The sequence below is a fragment of the Ambystoma mexicanum genome, chromosome 9 (assembly GCF_040938575.1).
Source record: "Ambystoma mexicanum isolate Mex_15411 chromosome 9, UKY_AmexF1_1, whole genome shotgun sequence".
NCBI lineage: Eukaryota > Metazoa > Chordata > Amphibia > Caudata > Ambystomatidae > Ambystoma > Ambystoma mexicanum.
The window spans coordinates 847,752,099-847,774,662 of NC_090931.1; the positions used below are offsets into that span (position 1 = coordinate 847,752,099).

A 22,564-nucleotide genomic window follows, 5' to 3' on the forward strand; every position below is an offset into this window, starting at 1 on the left:
ACAATGAAATGAGTGAGACAGTACCAAGGATTCTAAAGGAATAGGTTTGGTGTTTATTGGCAGTGTCTGTCCAGGGATGATGTCTGACTATTTGGATACACATCGAGATGTTTCGGGGAGAAGTGCAATGCATGCATATAATGTACACATATAAAATAGACCTGCTATGGAGCGGTTTTCAGTATTAGGCTGGATGGGAAGATGTGAGGAAGAAGAACCTAAGAAGTAGGATACATTTTAATCTGATTACAGCCTGTATGCATGGAGAATGTTATTGACTATTTTCCTAAACATTGCAATAATAATTTAATAATAATAATTAATAAGTTAATTATAATAATAATAATTTCGCATTAATATAGCGCTACGAACCCTCAGGTATCTGAGCGCTGCTTATTATTACCCACGGCGTGTGGTGCTCAATGTTTGAGAAAACACTCAGATGTGTGGTAAATGCAAATAGTTTGTAGCATGGTTTACTACAAAAGTGTCAAGAATGTAAAGGAATGCAACTGATGACATGTTTCAGAGTTGTGGATGTCTGAGTCTTGACAGAAAAGTTACTCTGTTGCTTTACATTGCTATTCAAACCCATTTATACTGGAACATTGAATTTTCAACGTTACCACTTGTAGATACAGGGGGTAGAAGGAGAAAAGAAATGTGTGTGGGGGGAGGGCTTGCCATCAGGGGCCACGGCATTGTACCCCATATTGCACAGATCAGCAACAAACTGAAGATTTTGTAGGAACTCGGATTGAACCCTTTACCATGAGAGTATCTAGAGATATAGCATCACAAAATCCTTCAAATTCCGTGAGTGAAGACAGAGTTAAGGTGAAGCAGCTCAACAAAGCAACACCCTTGAAGTTCAATCAAAGCATTTAGTTGAAGCAACATTAAGGTGCTGCTGTGATGTAACAAAGTCCTTCCAAATTCGGCAGGTGTTGGAAGCTACACAATATTAACTCCATGCCGTGCAGCCCATGAGCACAATGATGAAATTGTACATCGCATCAACATTAGATATGACATCTCTTATGACATCATTGATTGCATCCCTGGAAACTAGAGCAGGCTGTTGACATCACGGATTGCATCGCTGGTGACATCACTAATGGCATTGTCTGGAACATCAATCACGACACCCCATATGATATTTCATTGGTCACATGTACTGGTGTAAGAAGCCCTGTCAGTTTATCAAGAATAAGAAAAGAGAAATGACTTCTTGTTCATGCTCCAGGTAATCTACAATGTCATATCTGTTCTGATCTGTTCTCTCTTGGCACCGTGCACCTGGCCACCCTCTGTCTTTTGGGCCCAGGTACCTGCTCATCCTGTCACCCTCCCGCACTGCCTCCGGGCCACCCCTTGCACTGGGGTCTGTATCTGTACCCATACAGCCCCCCCTTTTTCTTCCTGCACTTATCAGACCCACCCTGTCTGCTGCCTTAAACCTAGCACTTGCAAATTGCTGGCTGCATTACCACTGTTTGTTGCCTTTGTTATTTATTTATTGTTATTTATCTGTTTCTCCTCTGCTTCGCACTTTCCACCTCTCCCCCCCTTCCATGCACTTTTCCCCTCCCCCCTCTCCCATGCACTTGCGCGTTCTCAATGTCACTGGGCCTAGTAAGATCGCTGGTTTGTTCTTCCCTGTTCCCCTCCCTTGCCTTGTCACGCTCTGAAACACTTGTGTACGAGCGCAATAGAAATAAAATATCAATCAATCAATCAATATGCATTGTAAACAACACACGTTCAACCAGTGGACTACTTAGTTGTAATCAGAGTTTATACACAAAACATGTTATTGTATTTCATTTTGATGGTTCCTTCAAGGTCACTCCGCGTCTGGTCTGCCGTACCTTTTTCCACAGTTGTAGGCTATCCTTTCCTTTGTTCAAGAAACACTTATTTGACTATGATATATTTTTTTTGAGAGGTTTGGTAGTCTTTAACCTTTCCTCAGTTCTCCATCATGCTGTGTGAAATTGCACTGTGCCCTATTTGCATGTGCCTGCATCCACACACACCACCCGTCTGCATACCCGGAGATCGCAGTTACAGGGTTTAGAACACAAGGCACTGCTTTGTATTTTCATGATAAAGATATCCACTGTAGGGCAGACCTGTAAATGAGCTGGAACACCTTTTGATTATGGTGTCTGTCTCATGTTCATTACAATGTCATTCTTCAAAAGAGACAGAACTGCAAAGAAGAACTAAATGCAAACATTTCTCCTCACATCATGCACTATTAACTATTCAAGATGTCATAGGTGGTTTTATTGGTGATGCCATAATTGCACTTATTGGCTGTATGAAACGGGGGCTCAGAGTTACGCTAGTATATCTTTCAACACCCGCTGAGTGGAATGCACTACACAAGCACCTCAACGTCACCCCAATGAAAGATTTTTTTATATATATATGAGACAAAACCTAAACAAATGGCCCACTTAATTGTGGCCCAAGGATTCCCAAGATTTAGGAAAGCAATAACAGGGCACCAGGGTCAGAAATCAGCCCGTTCACCCCAAAATAAGTGGCCAACCCCTCGTCTCAAAAAAGTGGCCCACCCCTCGCCTCATGACCCTTGACCTCTGATGACATCACCGGAAGTGATGTCATTTGACCCCACCCCAAAGTGACATCCCGGGAAGCAATGAAACACAACCTTTCACCCCTTGAAAAAACAGGAAGTGGCATCAAATAGCATTGTTCCTAAGTACACTAAATTACTGTGAATCCAAGCTGACGCCCAAGTCCAAATGATAATATGTTATTGTATAGAACTTACACTTAAGCTCTTTTTTATCGAACAAATATGCATACAATATCACCCAACCTGTGTTGGTTCTCAAGGATGAAAGGCTTTTTTTTTTAAACATTGGAAAAAATATATATTTATTGTTCCAATTTTTGTTCTTCCAAACCGGCCCAGGCATGGCCAGAAACCGGCCCCCACTCCCCTGGGACGATTTTGGCCCAGCCACGTGCCGAAAGGCCAAGGGGCCAATCCGACCCTCCAGGGCACCTTTCTGTGACTGGTTCTAATAGTGGCTGGATTTTAGAGTGTTGTTTTAGTGTGCTCATAGATTTAGCCTTGAAAATATGATTATACTTAATGTATTAATTTGCTTCAAAATTGGATTTTGGTGTAGACTCAATATCTGTCAACTTGTGCGTAGTAGTATCCTGTATACATATGTTGCGTGTGTTAGTTTGTGTATGTATTTAATACATGAATTGACACATGCAGGTATGCAAATGTCTCTGTAGCTTCATAAATTGATGTACTTCTACTTTTATGTTCCTGTCTCCATTTGAAATGCAACTATGTGCATGTCTTCCATTTGGTTGCCAGTGCAGCAAAACTCCATGTCTTGGTTTTCAACTCAAGTTGAACATATGTTGATGCTTCTCTGTTTCCAGCTACTCCTCCTGAGCCAAAGCCGCCAGCGAGAAGGAAGCCCCCTGGACCTGATGTCTTCAAAAGGTTATCAGCGCCCAGAAGACGGTAAGCACCAGCCTAGTCAATATTCAGAAATAATACCGGTCTGACTGCCTTCTGATCAGTGCAAATTTAGATTTTCCACCAAATTCATTCTACAAACTCCCGTTAGTGGTAAGTCTTGAAGTAAACAATATGCACTTGGGATATCGAGTTGGATGCAGCATTTCGTTAAGATGGGAGTTGCTGCAAAGAGAGGAGCTTTAGAGCGGCGTGATCCAACCATAGGACACTCAATGGAGAAGTCAGTAGGCCTGCTTTACCCCTGCATCAGTGTGTTTTTTTTCTGTGGGACTATTGTAGCATCAGTGATCACTGAAATGGATGTGAACATCGGAGTGTGCCCTTTTTGATCTTCTGTTTACTGGAATATTTTAAGGATAACTGGCTCTACATTTTATTTTAATTGTATTTTCTTTTTCTGGGGAAGTTGTGAGTAGGACTAACCACATCAGACTTCTCGCTCTTTAGTAAAAGGCCAATTGACAGTTGTTCCTGAAGTTCTACAGAACAAGGTGGCTGGTGCGGACATGCTAGTCTGTCATCTATTTCTATTGTTGGAGATGGTGATCGAGAGAAAGATACATAATGCAAGGGAAAGAGCTGTGCAGAGAGAAGACATGAAGATAGCCACATAAAACAGGGGGAAATACAGTAAAATAGGTAGATGGATATATAATTAAACCAAATTACAAAGGAGGGGATAACAGTGGGTAGAGGAAGAGTGCCAAGGAGACAAAGGTGAAAATAAAAGAAGGTAGGCATGAACAGAAAGGTAGTGAGTCGAAGAGAGAAACGCAAAGAAAAAGAATGAGCAAAAGAATGACTACCAGTTGAATGCGAGATATGGGTACACAGATGAAGAGTGAAAAATGTTGATTTGAAATTCATTTTGTACAACTAATTTAATGAGAGATCTTGACTCCAGTGCCAACTTTTCTGAAGCCTTGTTAAACTCAATTAAACAATGCATGGGTGACATTGCATATTGTGTGTTTTACATTGCACACATACCACTGTGTTACTTTGCAGATACTCCCTTACATTGAAATTGGGTTTGGTCCTTGACAAATTCTTATCCACATGTCTATTATGGAGTTTGATGAGATAGTGCTGTATGGGGCCAATATTGAAACAAACCTGTGAGTGAATGGGTTTGTTCAGTTGTATTGAGGCATCAAGCCTTTTGGTGTATTATGTATGGAATCCTATCCTGGTTGAGGGTCACTGTGCATGTGAGGTCAATATATAAGTTTGTAATTTTAGTCTTGCATTCGTGTCTTCAGTGGGGTATGTAGTAGTGAGATGGATACTTTTTGCACCCTTTCAGAAACCATCCCTATTCTGCACCTCATACCCTTGTTTTTCCACACAAATCCCACATGCTAGTTGACTGAACTTGCCTTTCGTTAGGCCCTGCTGCTGTGGTGTCTCATCTTCACTTCATGCAGCAGACCTCTTGCATTTGCATAACTCGCTATAACTCTCTCTTCCTTCTCCCCCTCCCCTGCTTCCATCCCCCTGCCAACTCTGGCCTCCCAACCTCTCTCTTCTTTCCTCTCCTCCTTCTCTGCTATCACATCCAATGCGGTCACTAGAGTTGTCTGCTCTATGAAGGTCTCCTCAAAAAAGTTCTCCCCCTGTTCTTCTAGAACCATTGGCTTCCTTGTCCCTGCACTTGCTGACTTCTGAAATCCCTCTCTTGCTACTGGGTCTTTCCCCTCTTCCTTCACACACTCACTTGTGCGTTCGGTCCTGAAAAAACCTTCCGCCTACCCCTTGTGTACCACCCCATCTCAATAACCCCCTTCCTTGGGAAACTTTTGGATAGCTAGTCTTCCCCCAACTGACCCAGCATACTGAGCTTGTTGTTTGCCTGCACATCTATCAATCTGGGTTCCAAACATCCAGAGGCATGGAAACTGTTCTCCTGAACACCTGTGAAGAGCTACTCACATCTCTTGACTCAAACTCCCTAGCTGTTCTTATTCTACTTGATCTCCCCTCTGCATTTGATACGCTCAACAACTCCATCCTCATAAAACAGCTCCACGATACATAGGTATTTTGGAGTGTGCCCTGGACTGGATGACCTCCTTCGTCAGTGACCGTCGCTCCCAGGTTATCCTGGGCTCGGTCTCCTCTCCCACAGCTATCACCACCTGTGGCATTCCCCAGGGCTCCAGCCTTTCTCCCTGGCTCTTTAACATCTATCTTGCTCCACTTGCACACCTAATTTCAACTTTCTTCCCCTACTTCCAGTGTTATGCAGATGAAAAACAACTATTCTTCAAACTTCCCTCTGATCCTCTCCTTACTTCCTCCATCATTCCCAACTGCCTATTTGACATCCAGTCCTGGTGTGCCTTCAATCATTTCTTTCTCAACGCCAGCAAGACTGAAATCCTTCCCATTGGGACTCTTGCAACCTCTTTCTTCCCTTCACTATGGCCTCCCTCTAGGAACTCTCCCCCTTCTCATTCATCTGAAGCTAGAAAGCTTGGAGTCATCTTTGACTACTCGCTCTCCTTCCTCCCTCACATCTAGGACCTTGCCAAGAAGGCCCAGTTTCAACTCCACCTCCTCTAAGGAATCCTTTCTTTCCTCACTTTCCCCAAGAAGGTCAATGTCCCTAGAGCTCTGGCACTCTCTAGGCTGGACTACTGCAACTCCCTTTCCTTAATCTACCCTCTTCTGCACTACATCCCCTCCTGCTTATTCAGAATAGGGCTGCAAGACTTCTCCTTGGCCTCAAGCCCAGGGACCACATCTCTCCAGCCCTACAATCTCCCCACTGCCTCCCAGTTGCTGCAAGGATCAAATACAAATCCCTCTGCTTCATCCTCAAAGCTGGCTGGGGCTAGGGACCACGCTATCTACAATTGGCTCTCACCAAATACTCTCCCTCCAGATCTTTACGCTTTTCTGGCACCAACTCTCTGTGTGTCAAGCGCTTCTCAAAACAGCAAGATAGTGGCCAATCTCTTTCCTCGGCTGGCTACCTCCTCTGGAACAGCCTCCCCTTCCTCTCTGTCTTGAGCCAGATCTCCTTAAATTCCAGAAGCTCCTCAAGACATTCCTTTCCACCTCTTACTTCCCTCTCTCCCTCTCTTGCTAAACACCACAGGCAATGAGATTGGTGACCAGCGCCTTCATGTATCCTTCTTGGCCCTGCCCACCCCTAAATCGCCTCCAGCCTCCACCCACTCCAAACACTTGCCTTGGGTGCCCATTGGCCTGTGTTGTCTCACATGCTTGCACTTTTACTGGCAGCTAACCACTCTCACCAAGTAGTGTCTGCCAGGCACTTAGCAGCTGCTGCAACTTACTCCCTAGCACTTCCTCAGTGGAATGCCCATCATGTACCCCCTTCTCTCTCTCTGCACTTGTACGCTCTGAATGCTCACAAGGCCTAGTAGGACCACCTCTTTCTTCCACTTCAATATTATATTTGCCTTTCATTCCTATGTTCCTGCCCTGCTTCCCAGTGGGCGCTTTGAAAACCAATTTACTAGATGTATAAGTGCCTTACAAATGCACAATAAATAAATAAAATAAATGTAAATAAATAACTGGGAGATGTTGACCTATCAGGCCAGCATATTCCACCTGGTATATTCACTCGGAACATTGCCTTTGGACTGTATATTTCCTTATTCATCTCCATGCTAAATAGTTTTTAGAGTAACCTTTTGTGTTTTGTAGTTCACATAGGTTGTTTGCTGATTATATATCATGGTTTTGATGGTGTAACATCCAGTTTGCTCTTTTACAAAGGAGGATAGATTAATTGTCAAAGCAGAGCAGATTAATTTGCTTCAAAATTATGTTTATTTCTTATCATTCCTTCCTCTCTCATTCCACATTGGTCGCTGCAAAATTCTGAAGGTAAGTCCATTTTTCACTTATATTTACTTCTATGGCTTTTCTCAGAACATAGTAATCACTCACCCAACAGCTTTCTAGTTGTGTGTTGGAAAATAACTTAATAGCCTTGTGAAAAAGAAAATTCTCTCCGAACTTTATCTTCAAGAGTTAGGAGTTGAGTAGTTGGGACGCTATTAGGCACTTCTCAATACAGAAAAATAACGATGGTTGTTCAGGAATGTCTTGATTTTGCCCTTCCATACAGATAAGGAAGATTCTACATTGATTTTTGAAGCAATGACACCTGCTCCTGAGATTTGAATGTACAGTGTTTAAATATTGACTTGGCTTAACCTCTCCATGAGACGGAAGGTGCCTGGATGATGGGGTTTAGTTTAGTGTGAAAGCCAGTGTCGCAATGCTCAAGTCCATGCGCCAATAGAGTGGAGTCTTTAACAACCTAGTAATACAATCTGGTCGTCTAGATGTGGGGAGTTAAGGGCACTTAGACAGTAGGGAGTTTACTTTAAATTCCCCAGCCCACATTGCATATTTCTGAACTGTTTTTTCAGATATCCGATAGGGCGGCTTAAAATCGTATTCATCCTAATTAAGAAACATATGACTGTCAAAGCATGTTTCAAAATCTTGTCAAGAAAATCATTATGTTGGGAAATAAATACGAGAATACTTTAGAGTTAAAGAAAATAAGGAGAAACATTCTTCAGGAACGAACCTGGAATCTGTAAAATCAGGGAAACTATTGCCCCCATGTCCTTGAATGTGGTGAAAAGTTTAAGTTTGATTTGGCTCTTTCGCTCATTCACCAAATCAGGCAAGTCTCTTCTTCATGTCATTATTACTTGGACCTTCTTAATTAGATTGTTCCATACCTAACGTTCTCTGCATGTGCCCTTATTCAATCTTGCGTGGACTTTGCTATTGCCCTCTACCTAAGCGCTGTTCCATACAGTCTGTACCATCTTCAGATCTTTCAAAATGCTGTAACTCGACTTGACTTTGGTCTTCATCGTTTTGTTCGTGCCAGCCCCTTATTGGAAAAACGTTAATGACTACCTTCTAAATAAATAAAGAGTCATTTTAAAAACTCTTTCTATAGTTTTAGACACTCTTTTCATCCTAGGTTCTCCTTTCTTCATTCAAATCTGAAGGCCTTTCTGCCCTCTTGTCCTCTTCGGTCCTCTATCCCAGTTCTCTTGGCTGCCCTCCAGTTACGTCATACCCGAAGAGGTGCTTGTGCTTTATCTTCCATGCTGCCCTCCCTCTGGAACAAACTTCCTTTCTATATTTGCACTTTGACCTCCTTTCGTGCATTTCTCTACAAACTCAAAATATGCCTTTTCTCATCCGCTTTTCCTCCTTGTTGAGCTCATGCACCTGGGGCCTTTTATTAGGTCAGCACCAAAAAGTCACTCGTGGCTTAGATTGCACTTTATAAATTTGCAGAGAAATAGAAATAACTAAACATTTTCATTAAGAATATAATAATGACTATGGATATTGTTTGAAAGCAAGTGTAGGGAAGCTTTAGAGTGTGTAAACTGGATTGAGTGGAAGAAGAAAAGGACATGCTGGTGATTTAAGCCAATCAGTACTCAAATTCAAGAAACTAGTGTTTCAATTAGCTAGTTACTATGATGCATCAAGCAAAAGATAAGTGCTTAACGATAGGGGAGATATTAATTAGATTTTATCAGATAAAATTGACTCTGCCCCTTTAAATTGCATTGCAATGTTTTTGAATCTGCGAAGAGTGGAAAACATTCCATCATCTGAACAAATGTAAAGTATCCTTCGCAATTCCTGCAGTTAGAACTCATAATAATTAACACAAATGAAATCTAATTAATAAAATGTTGTAATCTTTTTATGAGATATATTATTAATCTTCTGTGAAAGACAATACAAATCTTCAATAGTTCCTCCAAATGCTTATTCTCACCCACTTACCTATGGCATGTCATAGAGAAGTGAATTTCTTCAATAGTGATTAAATTGTTAGGAAAATTGTTAATCTTATTAGCAATATGAAGGCTCCTTTGATGAATGGCCTGATTGTAGAGTTCTAAAAAATGCATCTTTTGATGAGTCTTTGGGTAATGGGATATTACCTAAGACTGTGATATATGCATCAATTTCATTTATCCTGAGAAGAAGCACATTTTTTAAGAAGTTAAAGAGGATTAACTTCCTTCTCAGTACTGAGCATTGACTGCAACATCTTGTCAATCATTTAAGCCAAACAATTGGATATTTTCATCCCAAGCCTAATACTTGAAAACCAGTCTGGCTTTGCCTAAAGGAGACCAATTGCCCTCAACATGTGTAAAATGAAATTGTCACTACTTTTCCATCAAAGGTGCTGTCTGTGGCCATCATCATGTAATCGGAGAAAGCAGGGAAATTTGCTATGTACATGGAATTTGGCCTAGTTGCTTGGAGAGTAATACGAGCCACATCATGCCACCATGTTGGCGTCCTCATCCTTCAAATTCAAATGGAGAACACTCCAAGTCGGATTTTTATGTTTTGCATGTCACTGCAATGCAGCCTGCATGCATTGTAATTTGAGAGAATGTTGAAATTCAGTGCTTGGTAATCAAACTCATGGAGCCTAATAATTGGACTATTATTGATTGTCAAAGGCACACTATTGCTCTGAGATAGAGGCAGGTGTAGGCAGGCAAGACAAGACTCGGAACTAACTTTTGTAATCAGTCTTATCTCCTTGCCCCACTTCTTTCCTGTCTCTCTTGCCCCACTGGTCCTGCAGTCGAGAACCGGCCAGGGGTTTAACTGTGATGGGAATAAGGGGAAGTGCAGGTAGGCAGGAGAAAAGGATGGAAAAGGTGCAGAGAAATGGTCCCAACTTCCTTAGATATAAACAAACACTAAGCAGGCAGTATAAACATAGGAGGCATCTGTATTTTGTATAAAAAGGGCCTTAGCGTAAACTCCAAAAAGCCACCTATAGATATACACAAGAAAACAATTAAACATAAGGAAGTGTGCAATAAAACAGCTTTACAAAATATATACACAGACATAATGGACACTTTAAATAAAAATGCTTTTTCAGAAAGATAGTTCTTACTTTGCAGGCAGCCTGGCCAGGGATGCCTCCTGCCTGAGACACTGTCCCTTTAAATTTCACTTAATCTTTTGTGGTGGTGGGTCAACAGGAGGATGAAGTTGATGCTGGCCCCTGATTGGTCATGGATGGGGGCAGATGAGGAATGGTTTTGTGCCCAGGCTGTGTGAGTTAAGTAGCCCTGGAGAAGTCGTAGCCCCAGCAAGGTGCAGAGTGCGCTTCACTGGATTGGTGCTCCTGGACTTTGGCAGTGAGCAGTGCAGCATGCCTGCTTGTTTAGAAAGTGCCACAGGATGGCAGATACAGATAGACTCTACCACGTATGTTGAAATAGAAACAGAGGTAAAAAGAACCAGTCTTATGCTGGAATGGAACACCATCACAACCCTCCAGAAGTGAGGGTGCACAACAGCTGCTTGCTCTGCTCAAGCACCTGGATTTGCATTCCAGAATGTATTTTTGGGGAGTACCTCGCGTGGTATACATGCTGCAGAGACATTCCTTATGGGTGCAGCCCCAGGGAGCCTGAACTGTTCCATATGTATAAACCTCTACAATCCTGATTATAATAACCACTATTTACACATGTGCTTATTATTGATAAACCACCATTTTTAAGGGAAGGCAGCTATATCTAAGCTCTTTGTGATGTAATCTTTGATGTCCTGTGTGTTAGTCTTAGCAGTGCACGGTGGTGGCGTGAGTTATGGTTGCTTAGCTTACAATAGTTGGCGAATTTCAGGGGGTTTTCGGTTTTACTTGAAACCATAACGTCCCTTTAACAAAGTTTTTTTACTGTACTTTCCCTGGATATGCTCATATTTGTACACATTGCACTTACACTACTTTCTTTAGGGTCTAGTCACAATATGTGATAGTTATACATAGGGAAGTAGTAGCTTTGAAGCAGAGCAATCATTTCTGTGCATGAAGATAATCAGTTAGGTTATGAAGATTGTCGGGTAATACTGCTTACTTCACTTTCTCTGTACATACTCTAATTGTATGTGTTGTTGTCTGTTTGTGTTTTGTGTGCCGTAATGCAATAATGTAGCAAGTGGGTTTGATTAGGTACTTATTACATTTTTCACAGTATGTAAGACTATAATAAGAAAGCATTTATAATTTTAGTATTTAACCTGGCAAGATTATTAATATTGCATCTCCATCATGTCTGCTGCACACTATGCCTATGTTACTACATGTGTACCTTAGTATATTGGAAAAAACGTCATAAAACAATGCTATTTGGATTAATGCATTACTTAATGCACTAAGTACCTCATGATATTTATTCCAATGATCCTTGACACTTTTTTTATTAACATTACAATAAGAATCCCTTGTACAGACTTTTCATGAAAGGTAATTCACATGTGATGTCATCAGTGATGTCATCAATGACATTTGTGATGTCATCTTTGATGTCCTGATTGTTAGTCTTAGCATTGCACGGTGGTGGCGCGAGTTATGGTTGCTTAGCTTACCATAACTGGCGAATTTCAGGGTTTTTCCGGTTTTACTTGGAACCATAACGTCCCTTTAACAACGTTTTTTCATTGAATTTCATAGGTTTTTAGTAGCGCAACTTAACCATAACGTCCCTTTAACAAAGTTTTTTCATTGAATTTCATTGGTTTTTACCAGTGCATGCTGTTTTCCTACAACTTATTAATATCATACTTACCCAATATAGCAATATTTGTGTCACATTTACAAAGTGTCACCTTAAAGCTCTGCCATTTCCCACCTTCTGGAATAATTTTTTAACACTTCTATACACTTGTTGCAACTAATTCAACTAGTTTTGCATCCATAGCCGTCTACGAACATCTGACTTCATAGCGGACCTTCCGGACAGTGCCACATGACCATATGCTGGCGCGCAGCATAATGACATGTCCGAGAACCCGTATGCACTTTACAATAAGATCTGTGCTTCGTGGACAGTTTGGAACTGCATTTTCTACTGGTCTAGGAACTTTCAACTTCAAAATTTGCCTTGCACAGCTCCAACACCTATTCCTACTCATCCATTAACAATATAGTACACACTACATACTTTTAGCAAAACTGCTATTTATCTTAAAATGGCATCATCTAAGGCAATCCCTCCTCCCCAAGAGACACCACCACTGCTGTTATCAAGAAGCATGAGAAACACTGCCCCCTACCTTAGAAATAACACATGCACAACATTTTCCCCTGTCCACCTGCCCCTCCATATTAGTGTTTGGTGTCTCTTCCTTCATTTCTGTCCCCACCTTTCGTTCTAAGCTCTCCTGCCAAAATAAATCCATCCAAAAACAAAATAAATGTTCCTTTAAGAACCACCTTTCACAGTTAAAAAAATCGAACTAAAAAAAAACCGCATAGACTCCATCTACTTTATTTTTCTCAGTAAAGTACATAGACTCAATAAGATTTTCCAACATTTGCATTTGCATTTTGTGTTATGCTAATGGGAATATTGGGACGTTCATCCTCCGTTCCAGGGACTAGAACGATGGATACCGGCCCACCAGCTGCTGAAATGGGGGATGAAGGCCATTAGTAGTCTAGATTCCCAAAGCGGGAACCCGGGGTACTAAAAAAGAGGATTTTTCGTCCTACAACGGGACTCCTGTGTGTCCCCGTTTAGGAAGGAAAATCCTTTTCCAAGATGGCCAACATGGAAAGGGAAGGCGGGTGAAGTGGGAGAATGGGACAAAAGACTCCCCCCAATCTCCTCGCGCCCCTGGCCTAGAGGATCGCAACCCAGACACCCGCCACGAGATGAATTTGCCTACCTACCAGACGACCAAATACCCAGGTACAGGAACATACGGATGTGCCCATCAGCCTGCCCACCAGCCTGCCCTGCTCAAGCCGACACCTGCGGCATGGATGAACTCGATTAAACCTTTCAACAGTAAATAAACACATCGTTAGATATGCCATGACAACCTAGCCAACTGTCAGAACACCCGTGCAACCATGCACACTGGACACCCCCACACCAATCCACACGAAGAACATATTCAGTGCTATGACGTAGGTGACGGACACACCCACTGACGCGCATCTTTATTATTTTTCACATAGGTTTTTCAAAATGCAGAAACGCAAGACGCACAAAGCACTCATCTAAAATGCTTGCTGACGCCTCTCCTAGCCCTTGCATTGTGATGAAAATACAACGAAGACATGATACTGCCTATGAAGCCATATGATACCGCAACTTAAAGTGCCGTGCATTAAACATCCCCACCTATGCACCAGGCCCAAGTAGGCCACAAGCAAGAGCCTCCACGAACATTGAACGAGCAAGAGTACAATTGCTGACCCTGCAGAATGAGCCCAGCGAGAACTGACAGCCAAAGGGGCGATGTTGCAACTCGCATGCCACAAGCCGAAGCCAAGGTCACACCTGCAAACTAAGCCAGACACACAGTGGAAAATACAACAGTAAATGTGCAGAATTCTGCCTCAACCACGGTCTCTCCTCACGTGACCAAGCCGAACCTGACAGGGTGCCAGACCCAGGCGGGAGAAGTCGCCTAGGTCCCACGTTTGAGACACAGGCTGCAACAATGAAATGACCCAATGGACACCTACAGCGGTGGGAATAGTCTGCTCTCAGGCATATGAGCAAATCCACGCATTGTCTGCACAAACACATAGTTATATATTGTTGCAAATGACAGGTACACCGCAAGCTGGGAACAATCATGGTCCCAGGCTGGGGGGCTCGCGAGTGGACCAATCAGAACATGGGGCACTCATCACTGACGCCATTAACATTAGCCAATCATTAGGGGTCTTCGTGTAACAATTTTCATGTATCTAATAGAAGGGACAACCCAAGTATACCACCTGACTGACCCTTAACCACTAACAGCGTTCTCTATACGTATGCTATACTAACCCTACCACTCTAGTAACCAATCCAGAGTGGCGATAGGTTTTTTGCTAACTTTCCCAGGTGAAGCAAGTAGCGCGTCATACTAAGGCAAAAAGGGGCCTGCGAGCCCCACGAATTTCGAGAGTCAGGACGGACGCGTACGATCCTAGACCCATCCCTGCCATTACTCAATAAACAGCAGAACCACCTTGCTTCTTGTGTGTGTCTCATACTCATTTTTGGGATACGCGGGAGGAGTTGGGGCCTCCCAGCCCGGAGGTCCGCGGAAGGCCCAGCCGACCCCGGGAGAAACCCCCCGACAAGTTGGAGGCACTGCTGAGATCTGTTTAAGATCTGCCTTTTATTTTATTTTTCCGAGTGCTCTCTTTGCAAGGAGGCCCGGCAGCGCGGCCCCCTCTGCCCCCTTTTTGAGGAGTACAGGACCATCGCGGAACTGCGAGAAGACCGGACAGCGCAAACTGGATATTGGCCTTCGGGAGCCGGTTGAGAAATATCCCGCCCGCGGTTGGCGAGTGTCCAGACGTGGTCCAGACGAGGGGAGGTGGCGAGCCGCTTGGAGGGGTGCACGCAGTCGAACGGCCCCGCATCAAGAGAACTTGGTGAGTATGCCACACCCAAAAAGCAATGTGAAATTGTGAGGGAGGGGGGAGGAATAGAATACGGGAGGTGGGAGGTGTTACAAAGGTGCGCGGTGTAGGGGAGGACTGGTCCAAGAGACCCCTCTCGCCTGCGTTTCTTCCCCAGGTGAGGGCTATGGCCCATTGGGCGTTCCCTCATGCCACCCGGGCCCAGGTGGTGAAGGGCTCACCCACTGGAGACATTGCCCACACGTATCGAATGCCCACATCTATTGATCACAACACAAATTTAGTTAGGCCCAAAAACCATTCTCTGCCCAGTATAAATGGTGTGAGCTCAGCGCACTGTAGCGCGGCCCCCACCCTTGGAGAACATCCCTGTTGCCGCAGCACCCTGGCAGATCCACTGCGAGCACGTTCCCACGAACAAGACGGACATGAGCTAGCGCAATACGCTAACATTGTAACAGTTCACCTCCCGCAGTGTACCATCACTATCAGCATGACCCGGCCAGCAGGCCTGAACAATGGGAAGAACAGTAAAATGGTCCTCTGATGGCAGACAGTCTTTATATATATGTATATATTAATGTCAAGACCTCTTGCATTATTTCTTTCTTCCACAAAATACAAACGCCTGTAGAATGTATTAAAATGAGAGAGTATGCTCCCATGATATAAGCTATGGCGAGCTCGCACCATTGCAGGTGGATGCTAATGATAAAGGGACGCTCCAGGGATCTGTTCGTTGCGTGTATCACTGGGCAGCCTACCTCACATGGTTTCGCGCCATAAATAAAACTAATGCTGCTAGAGTACGCGAGAAAGCGAATGCAACTATACCATGAACTCATGTCAAGAATGCGCGAGAGTGCACGTATCATGTGTGAATGTCTGAGCCCCTCATATGCCACCACCGTCACGTACAGTGGCGGGTCGTTTTCTATGTACTCCACTGATCTAACCACTACCTCATTTACTGCGAATGTATATGCATGTAACTGAAACACTGTAGCTGCTAGAGTATAATGTACAAATATGATGCTCGAACTGGGTATAATCGAAACGCACCCAGCAAAGGTTAAATGCATGTTTTGAAGTGATTTTAAATAAGTATTATAGAAAGTATTCAAATGTTTGCGATGTCTTTACTTATATTCAGCAACACACAAGGGAGATACCTTTGTGAAAGCGTACAAGGTCTCGATGTATCCCCCTCCCTCCCTCAGAAGACTGCCAAGACATGAGAACAGAGCCCCGCTCTGTGCTATCACGCCTCCCCCGACCTGACTGGAGCTGCTTCAAAGACTTGTAACCCCACTGCAGCACCCAAGGCCGCGGCCAGCCACCTGCATTATTTACAGCACAGCAGTAAACCGTAGTTTAAACTCAAGCGCCCCCTCGTAAACCCCACAACCCACCGGACTGTCTCAGACTTATGGCCCTGTGCAATCAGGACACCCAACACTTTGACGACACACAGCGAAACATCTATAACCACTTCTAACAAGACAGAAAGACCTGTACCACCCGCCCCAGTCCCCGAAGCTTAGCCCCGCGACCCACGGTCCCGATCAACAGATCACAAGTAACCAGGCCTCGATATATTATCTCCAGACCCCTCACAAGGTGCATTCCTCCTGTGTTGCATTAACCTATTGAAAGATTTACTAAAGAGAATAGAACTGTAAATGACTGAATGACTGCGGGGTGCATGGCAGAGGGCAAGCAAGTCAGGAAAGGCATTCATCTCTGCCACAGGCCGCCTCAGCACACCAACACCGCCCGGATGAACTCAAGCCGACCTGCCAGGCCCAGCCCAACCCACGAGGGTGACCAGTGACGTCCTCCAGCCAAGACCAACCACACCGCAGCAGCACCTATAGTTAGTTGTCGCCACCCAATCCCAATGAACTTGTGCCCCCTATAGTATGTAGGTTTTGATGACGTTTTTTGTAAATATATACGCCTGTCTTTGCTATTGTCAGACAGAGCGCTCTCGGAGTTTGCAGAGTTCTTTGCATGCCCAATTCTGATTGATAAACTCCCATTTACGCTCACCCGCACTCTGTCTTGGCCTTATTCCCATTTTGGGAGAGTCCTTCATTGTCTCTCATTGCGGGGAGGATCGTGCTGTTTGGGGACGCTTGCTTTCAGTGGTGACCCCGATAGCGTGATATTTATTTCTTCCTAAACTCCTTCTAACCGTCCCCGTTTGGCACGAGAATCTCCGGTCGAAAAGGGATACGCACGGTGAGCCGGCTCCGGGAGGCTGCCCGCCAACGGCGACCGGTACACTAAGAAGTGCGCACTCAATAGAGAGGGGGTACGGGATCCCGGTTGAAAAATCCCCTTTGAGTACCGCTCGCCGGAGCCGGGGCTGACCGTTGAGCTGACGGCGACACTGCCTGGACGGACCCAGTTTCGGAGAGTATCGGTTCAAGACGGGCACGTGAGTACTGAGTGCGAGCGATCTTAAGGGGAGCGGGGAGTGAAGTGTAGGACAAGAAACGAAGAGGGGGTACGCAGATCTACTAAAGATCATCTTAAATTTTCCTTGCTTTTTTCTTTGCATATGGCCATTAGGATTAAGAGGTGAATAAGAGATAAAAGTGACGGGAACCTAGCTCCGAAAGGGGGTGGAAGGCGGCGCCGCATAGTGCTATCTCAACTAGTACTGGGAATATATGAAGAAGTGGAGTATAAGATAAAAGTGTTCAGCAAAAGGGGACACTGAGAGTACATTAGTGACCGCTATTACTTTTTTCCTTTTCTTTAAGGGTAGGGGGGGAGAATAAAGAACTGTGATTAGCACAGACTTGGGGAGACAGTAAGAGAAACAAAGTCCTATTAGAAGGAGGGGAAAACGGGTTAATATCTATATATATATATATATGGGTATCTAGATACTCAAATAAGGCGATTAGGGACAGCCGGCTAGGGAGGAAAGGGAGGGCAGCTTGAATGGTGAATGGTGCCAAGAGGTGTGTGCACCTCGTATGTGCTAGAAGAGATTTTGATGCTGTGAATGTGTGAACGATTATAAGTGCATAATAGTTAAATGGTCATAATAAGTGTGGTCGGATAAAAGTTTTTTTTTCCTCTCTTCAGACAACGTCAATATAGTGGAGTGAGTGAGTACCTTTTTGATTTCCAGTCTGACATTGTCAAACCAAAGGATGGGTTGCTCTTGTATGTGCCCCTCAAAAAGAACATAATAGACATTGTGTACGGCCAGTTTTGTATTGTGCAGACAGGGAGGGGGAGAGCCCAAAGGGACCCAACATTGCATGTGAAGTAAAATATAAAGAATAATATTGATACGACACTTACATTGTAGTTGCAAACACACAACGCACATCAGCACTAGGAGGGCACAGAGATGGGGGCTGAAACACCCTTATCACATATTTGTAAGAATCTCCCGGGATACGTGGAGCGGATTAAAAAATATCACGACCAATGGGTGACCGAGCTAAAGGGGGAGGGGTTACCCCAGATTTGGCCCGAGGGAGGGTCGTTTGATAAAAGTGTCCTGGATACAGTGGCCACATGCATTTATCTAAAATACAAAGGAAAGCAGCTGCAAAATAGGAGGGAAATATTAGATCTCTGGAGGTTATTTGAAGAGGTACCACCGCCTAAGACACCAGCACTAAATCCTGATCTCCCGTCCACCACAGACAATCCACTGCTAATACAAAAAGATGTCAAAGAAGGCTCAAGTGTAGCGCCACCAGTAGAAGTAATAAGTTTGTACCCGATAATAAAGAAGCCTGTGCCCGCAGAGGGGTACAGTGATCCCACTTACATACCTCCCCCGAGAGATACCACACCCCTCCGGCCCACGGCACCTCCGCCATACGAGAGCACGAGGGAGCGAGCCCAGGCAGGCGCACAAAGGGTAGATATAGAGAAGCTCACAGATGATTTAGAATCAAGACTGACGATAGCAAAGGATGAGCTCTCTAGGATAAAAGACATATGCGAACGGACAGCACTAGATGCACCTAGATCAGGGCGTACGTCCAGAGCACTAGGTGAAAATAGAAAGCCTGAAGAGGGGTGGAAAAAGGGCGAGATTTTGTTCAGAATTGAGGAAGAACCAACGCGAATAATAGAAGTAGGCCCCGGAGAGGGAGATATTGCAAGCGAAGAAAGGCGGGGGGGAATTAGAGAGGAGTTGCTGTGTGATATAAGGGACGAGGTAGAAGAAAGCGACAGGTTGAGTATGGCAATAGGAGGGGGAAGCGAGGGGGAGGAAGGTACGTGTTCGCTGAGAACCCTGGATGATGAGTGGACGGGCCGACTAAGGAACAGAGTGGGAAAAATGGCATCACTGGGGACATCAACAGCTCAAACGGGTCCGGACGGAACGACAAAAGGAAGGCTACAGCTCCCGTTGATACACAGGGGAGGAGGGAGGCCTAACTATATCCCATGGGCACAGATGGATAAAGCCAATTTATTAAAGCTATTGCCCCCGTTGTCAGGAGGGGCAAGTAAGTGGATATATGCCTTTGAGAAACATACTGCCGGGGTACCCCTAGCCATAGGAGATGTGAAAAGTTTACTCGTATCAGCGGTAGGTGACCAGGCTGAAAGGGTATGGGTTAAGGCCGGTTTCCCGGGAGTAACGCTAGACTGTGACCGCCATGATGGGGCATCATTTAACACGGTGCGTGCCAGGGTGTGGGATGCCTTACGCGAAACATTCCCAGACACACCGGACTTGCAGTCAGTGATGCAGTGTACAATGAATGACGGGGAAGAGGCTATGGATTATATTTTCCGGGTCCAAGAGATGTGGAGAGCAGAAACGGGCACGCCCTGGTATCAATCGACATCTTTATTTTATTTTATTATAAAGAGAGGGCTCCCAAAGGAAGTGCAGAAGGCGCTCGACAAGATAGCAGGTATTGAAGCAAAAGGATGGCCAGAAATTCAAAGCATAATAGTACACCATTGTAAACGAATAAAGGAGAGGGAGAAGGAGGTGGCGCAGAAAAGATTGGCAGACGAGGCGAAGTTAGTACAGTCAAAGTTAGTGAAGGTTGCAGCAGCAGTAGCTGCGCTCCCACACAGTAGGGAGGGAAATGAGGAGGAGGAGGGGCTGATAGCACTCCAAGGAAGGGTGGCAACTAATTGGGCAGGACCAGCGCAGCGGCAGTGGACTGAGCAAGAGCAAGGTGGAAGCCCGCAGTGGCAAGAGTGGACCCCTCGAGGGGGACGAGGTGGGTACAGGGGCCGGAGAGGAGGCGGACAGGAGTATGGAGGAATGGGAGGAAATGGATGGCAGGGTCCCAGGGGCCCCCAAGGGAGTTGCTGGAACTGTGGAAGATGGGGACATTACTCCAGGGAGTGCAGAAGTAGACAAAACAATGGGTTCCAGGGGGGGAGGCTTATGGTCATCCACACCCGGGAAGCCCATACGGTCTCCCAATGGGACAACAGCAGCTGAGGAACCCTGGCCAGGGTACCACGGGCCAGCAACAAGGACACCAGTATAGGACACAGAACCACCCCCAAAACAATGACAGTATGCAATACACGCCAGGTAACCCTTTCGCGACAACATCAAACGGGGCCCCCGCGCCAGCGCCAGCGCCTTACAGCGGCATGTCGGTAGTTTCCGGAAATGTCTTTACTGAGGGAGGGGCGACAAGATACCCCGCATAGGACAGCCCACAGAGAACACTTGCGTGTCCAGTTCTATCCACCACCTACAATGCAGCAGAGGAACCATTGGTAGGGGCGCAGATAGGAGACAAGCAGTTTATATTCATGGTTGATTCGGGAGCGGAGAAATCATGTATCAGAGAGGGCCGATTCCCGTTATCTAACAGGAAGTTAGAGACACAGGGGTTCTCTGGGGCTGTAGTTGAAGTTCCTTACACAGAAGCTTTGGATGTGACAGTGGGGGGTAAGACAGTGAAGGCACCCTTATTATATTACGAACATTCCCCAATTAACTTGCTAGGGAGGGATCTCCTGAGCAAACTCAACATGACCATATCATTTACCGAGAGAGGGATAGTGTGTTCCACACCCGGGATATGCCCCTTGCGTGCAATGTTGGTAGTGCAAGCCCACACAACCACGCAGGAAATACGAGGACTGCCACAAAATGAGGAAATGTTTATCAAAGGGCTGAAGACTCTGGCCCTCATAATTCCCGAGCTGAGAAGCATGGACTGGAGGATCCCGGCGGAGTTCCTCTTCCGCCCCATAGTATGCCCCAACGCAGCACCAGGGTCAGTGGTATCGTTAGATTTGCACGCTGTGCAAGTGTCAGCAAAAAGAATAGCTGTGATCGGAGTGGATGAGGAAGGGTGTCAGTGGCGCACAGTGCTATGCACAAACGCCAACATCGCCCTGCGAGAGGTAACAGATGAGGATCTCTTTTCAGACTCAGAAGATGATGGTGAAATAGTGATGGAAATAGCGATGCCCTGTGATATTTTAATACAAGCCAGGGAGACTCCCGTCCAATTGATGACAGTGGTAGGAGCACCACCGTCGTTTTTTGATGACGACATGAGGCTCGTACCAAACAACTTATGGACAACAGGCCCCCATGATGTGGGGCTGTTGCATGGAGTACAGCCTGTGGTAATAAAGTTAAAGCAAGGAGCAATTTTACCACGAGTTAAACAGTATCCTCTGTCTCGTGAAGCTGAAGAAGGGATAAAAGAGACAATAAATGCCCTACTAGCACAAGGGATAATAGTGCCTTCAAACTCCCCATGTAACACTTGCATTTATCCGATCAAAAAAGCAAAAGGGGGGTCGTGGAGGATGATACAAGACCTACGCCCCCTCAATGATGTAATTCAGAAGGAGTTCCCTCTAGTCCCGAACCCCGCATCAATACTATGCAGCATCCCGAAAGAGGCATCACATTTCACAGTAGTGGATTTAAAAAACGCATTTTTCTCTATACCCCTGGCTGAAGAGAGTAGATACCTTACCGCCTTCACACTGGGGGGTAAAAGGTATGAGCATTGCAGATTACCACAGGGTTACTGCGAGAGCCCGAGCATCTTCAATCGTGTATTACATGAAGACCTAGGAAACCTATCAGTTGAGAGCACCATTATTCAGTACGTGGACGATTTACTAGTCTGCGCACGAAACGAAGAGACATGCAGAGCAGATTCCGTAACATTGTTGACCTTGCTGGCCAACAAGGGGTACAAAGTGGACAAGGGAAAGCTACAGTACTGTCTGACAGAGGTCCTGTACCTAGGGCAGCTGATTTCAAGAGATGGGAAAAGAATAATACCAGACAGGGTAGAAGCCATAAGATCAGTACAAGAACCCACAACAGTAAAAGACATGCAGAAATTTTTGGGAATGTGCAATTATTGCCGAGCATGGATATTAGATTATGCGGCATACACCAGGCCCTTATTACAAGCATTAAAAGTGGCCCAACAGGAGAACAGGAAGATGGAGTGGACAGAAGAGATGAGTTCCTCCTTCCAAACACTAAAAGAGTTGATTTCAAGCGCCCCAGTACTCGCAAACCCTGATTATGGACGCGAGTTTTACCTATTCTCACACTGCAAGGAAACACTGAT

The 22,564-nt window shown here is 45.0% G+C and overlaps 1 protein-coding gene across 3 annotated transcripts in view; it reads left to right on the forward strand.

Annotated features, from left to right (window-relative positions):
• The window catches only part of LOC138488688 (uncharacterized), a 1,693,320-nt gene that overhangs the window by 1,528,630 nt on the left and 142,126 nt on the right, over nt 1–22,564 (forward strand). For all 3 annotated transcript variants that reach the window (XM_069615913.1, XM_069615915.1, XM_069615914.1), the window contains one exon: nt 3,442–3,526. In XM_069615913.1, coding sequence (XP_069472014.1) covers nt 3,442–3,526 — 85 coding nt within the window. The remainder of the gene's footprint in view (nt 1–3,441; nt 3,527–22,564) is intronic.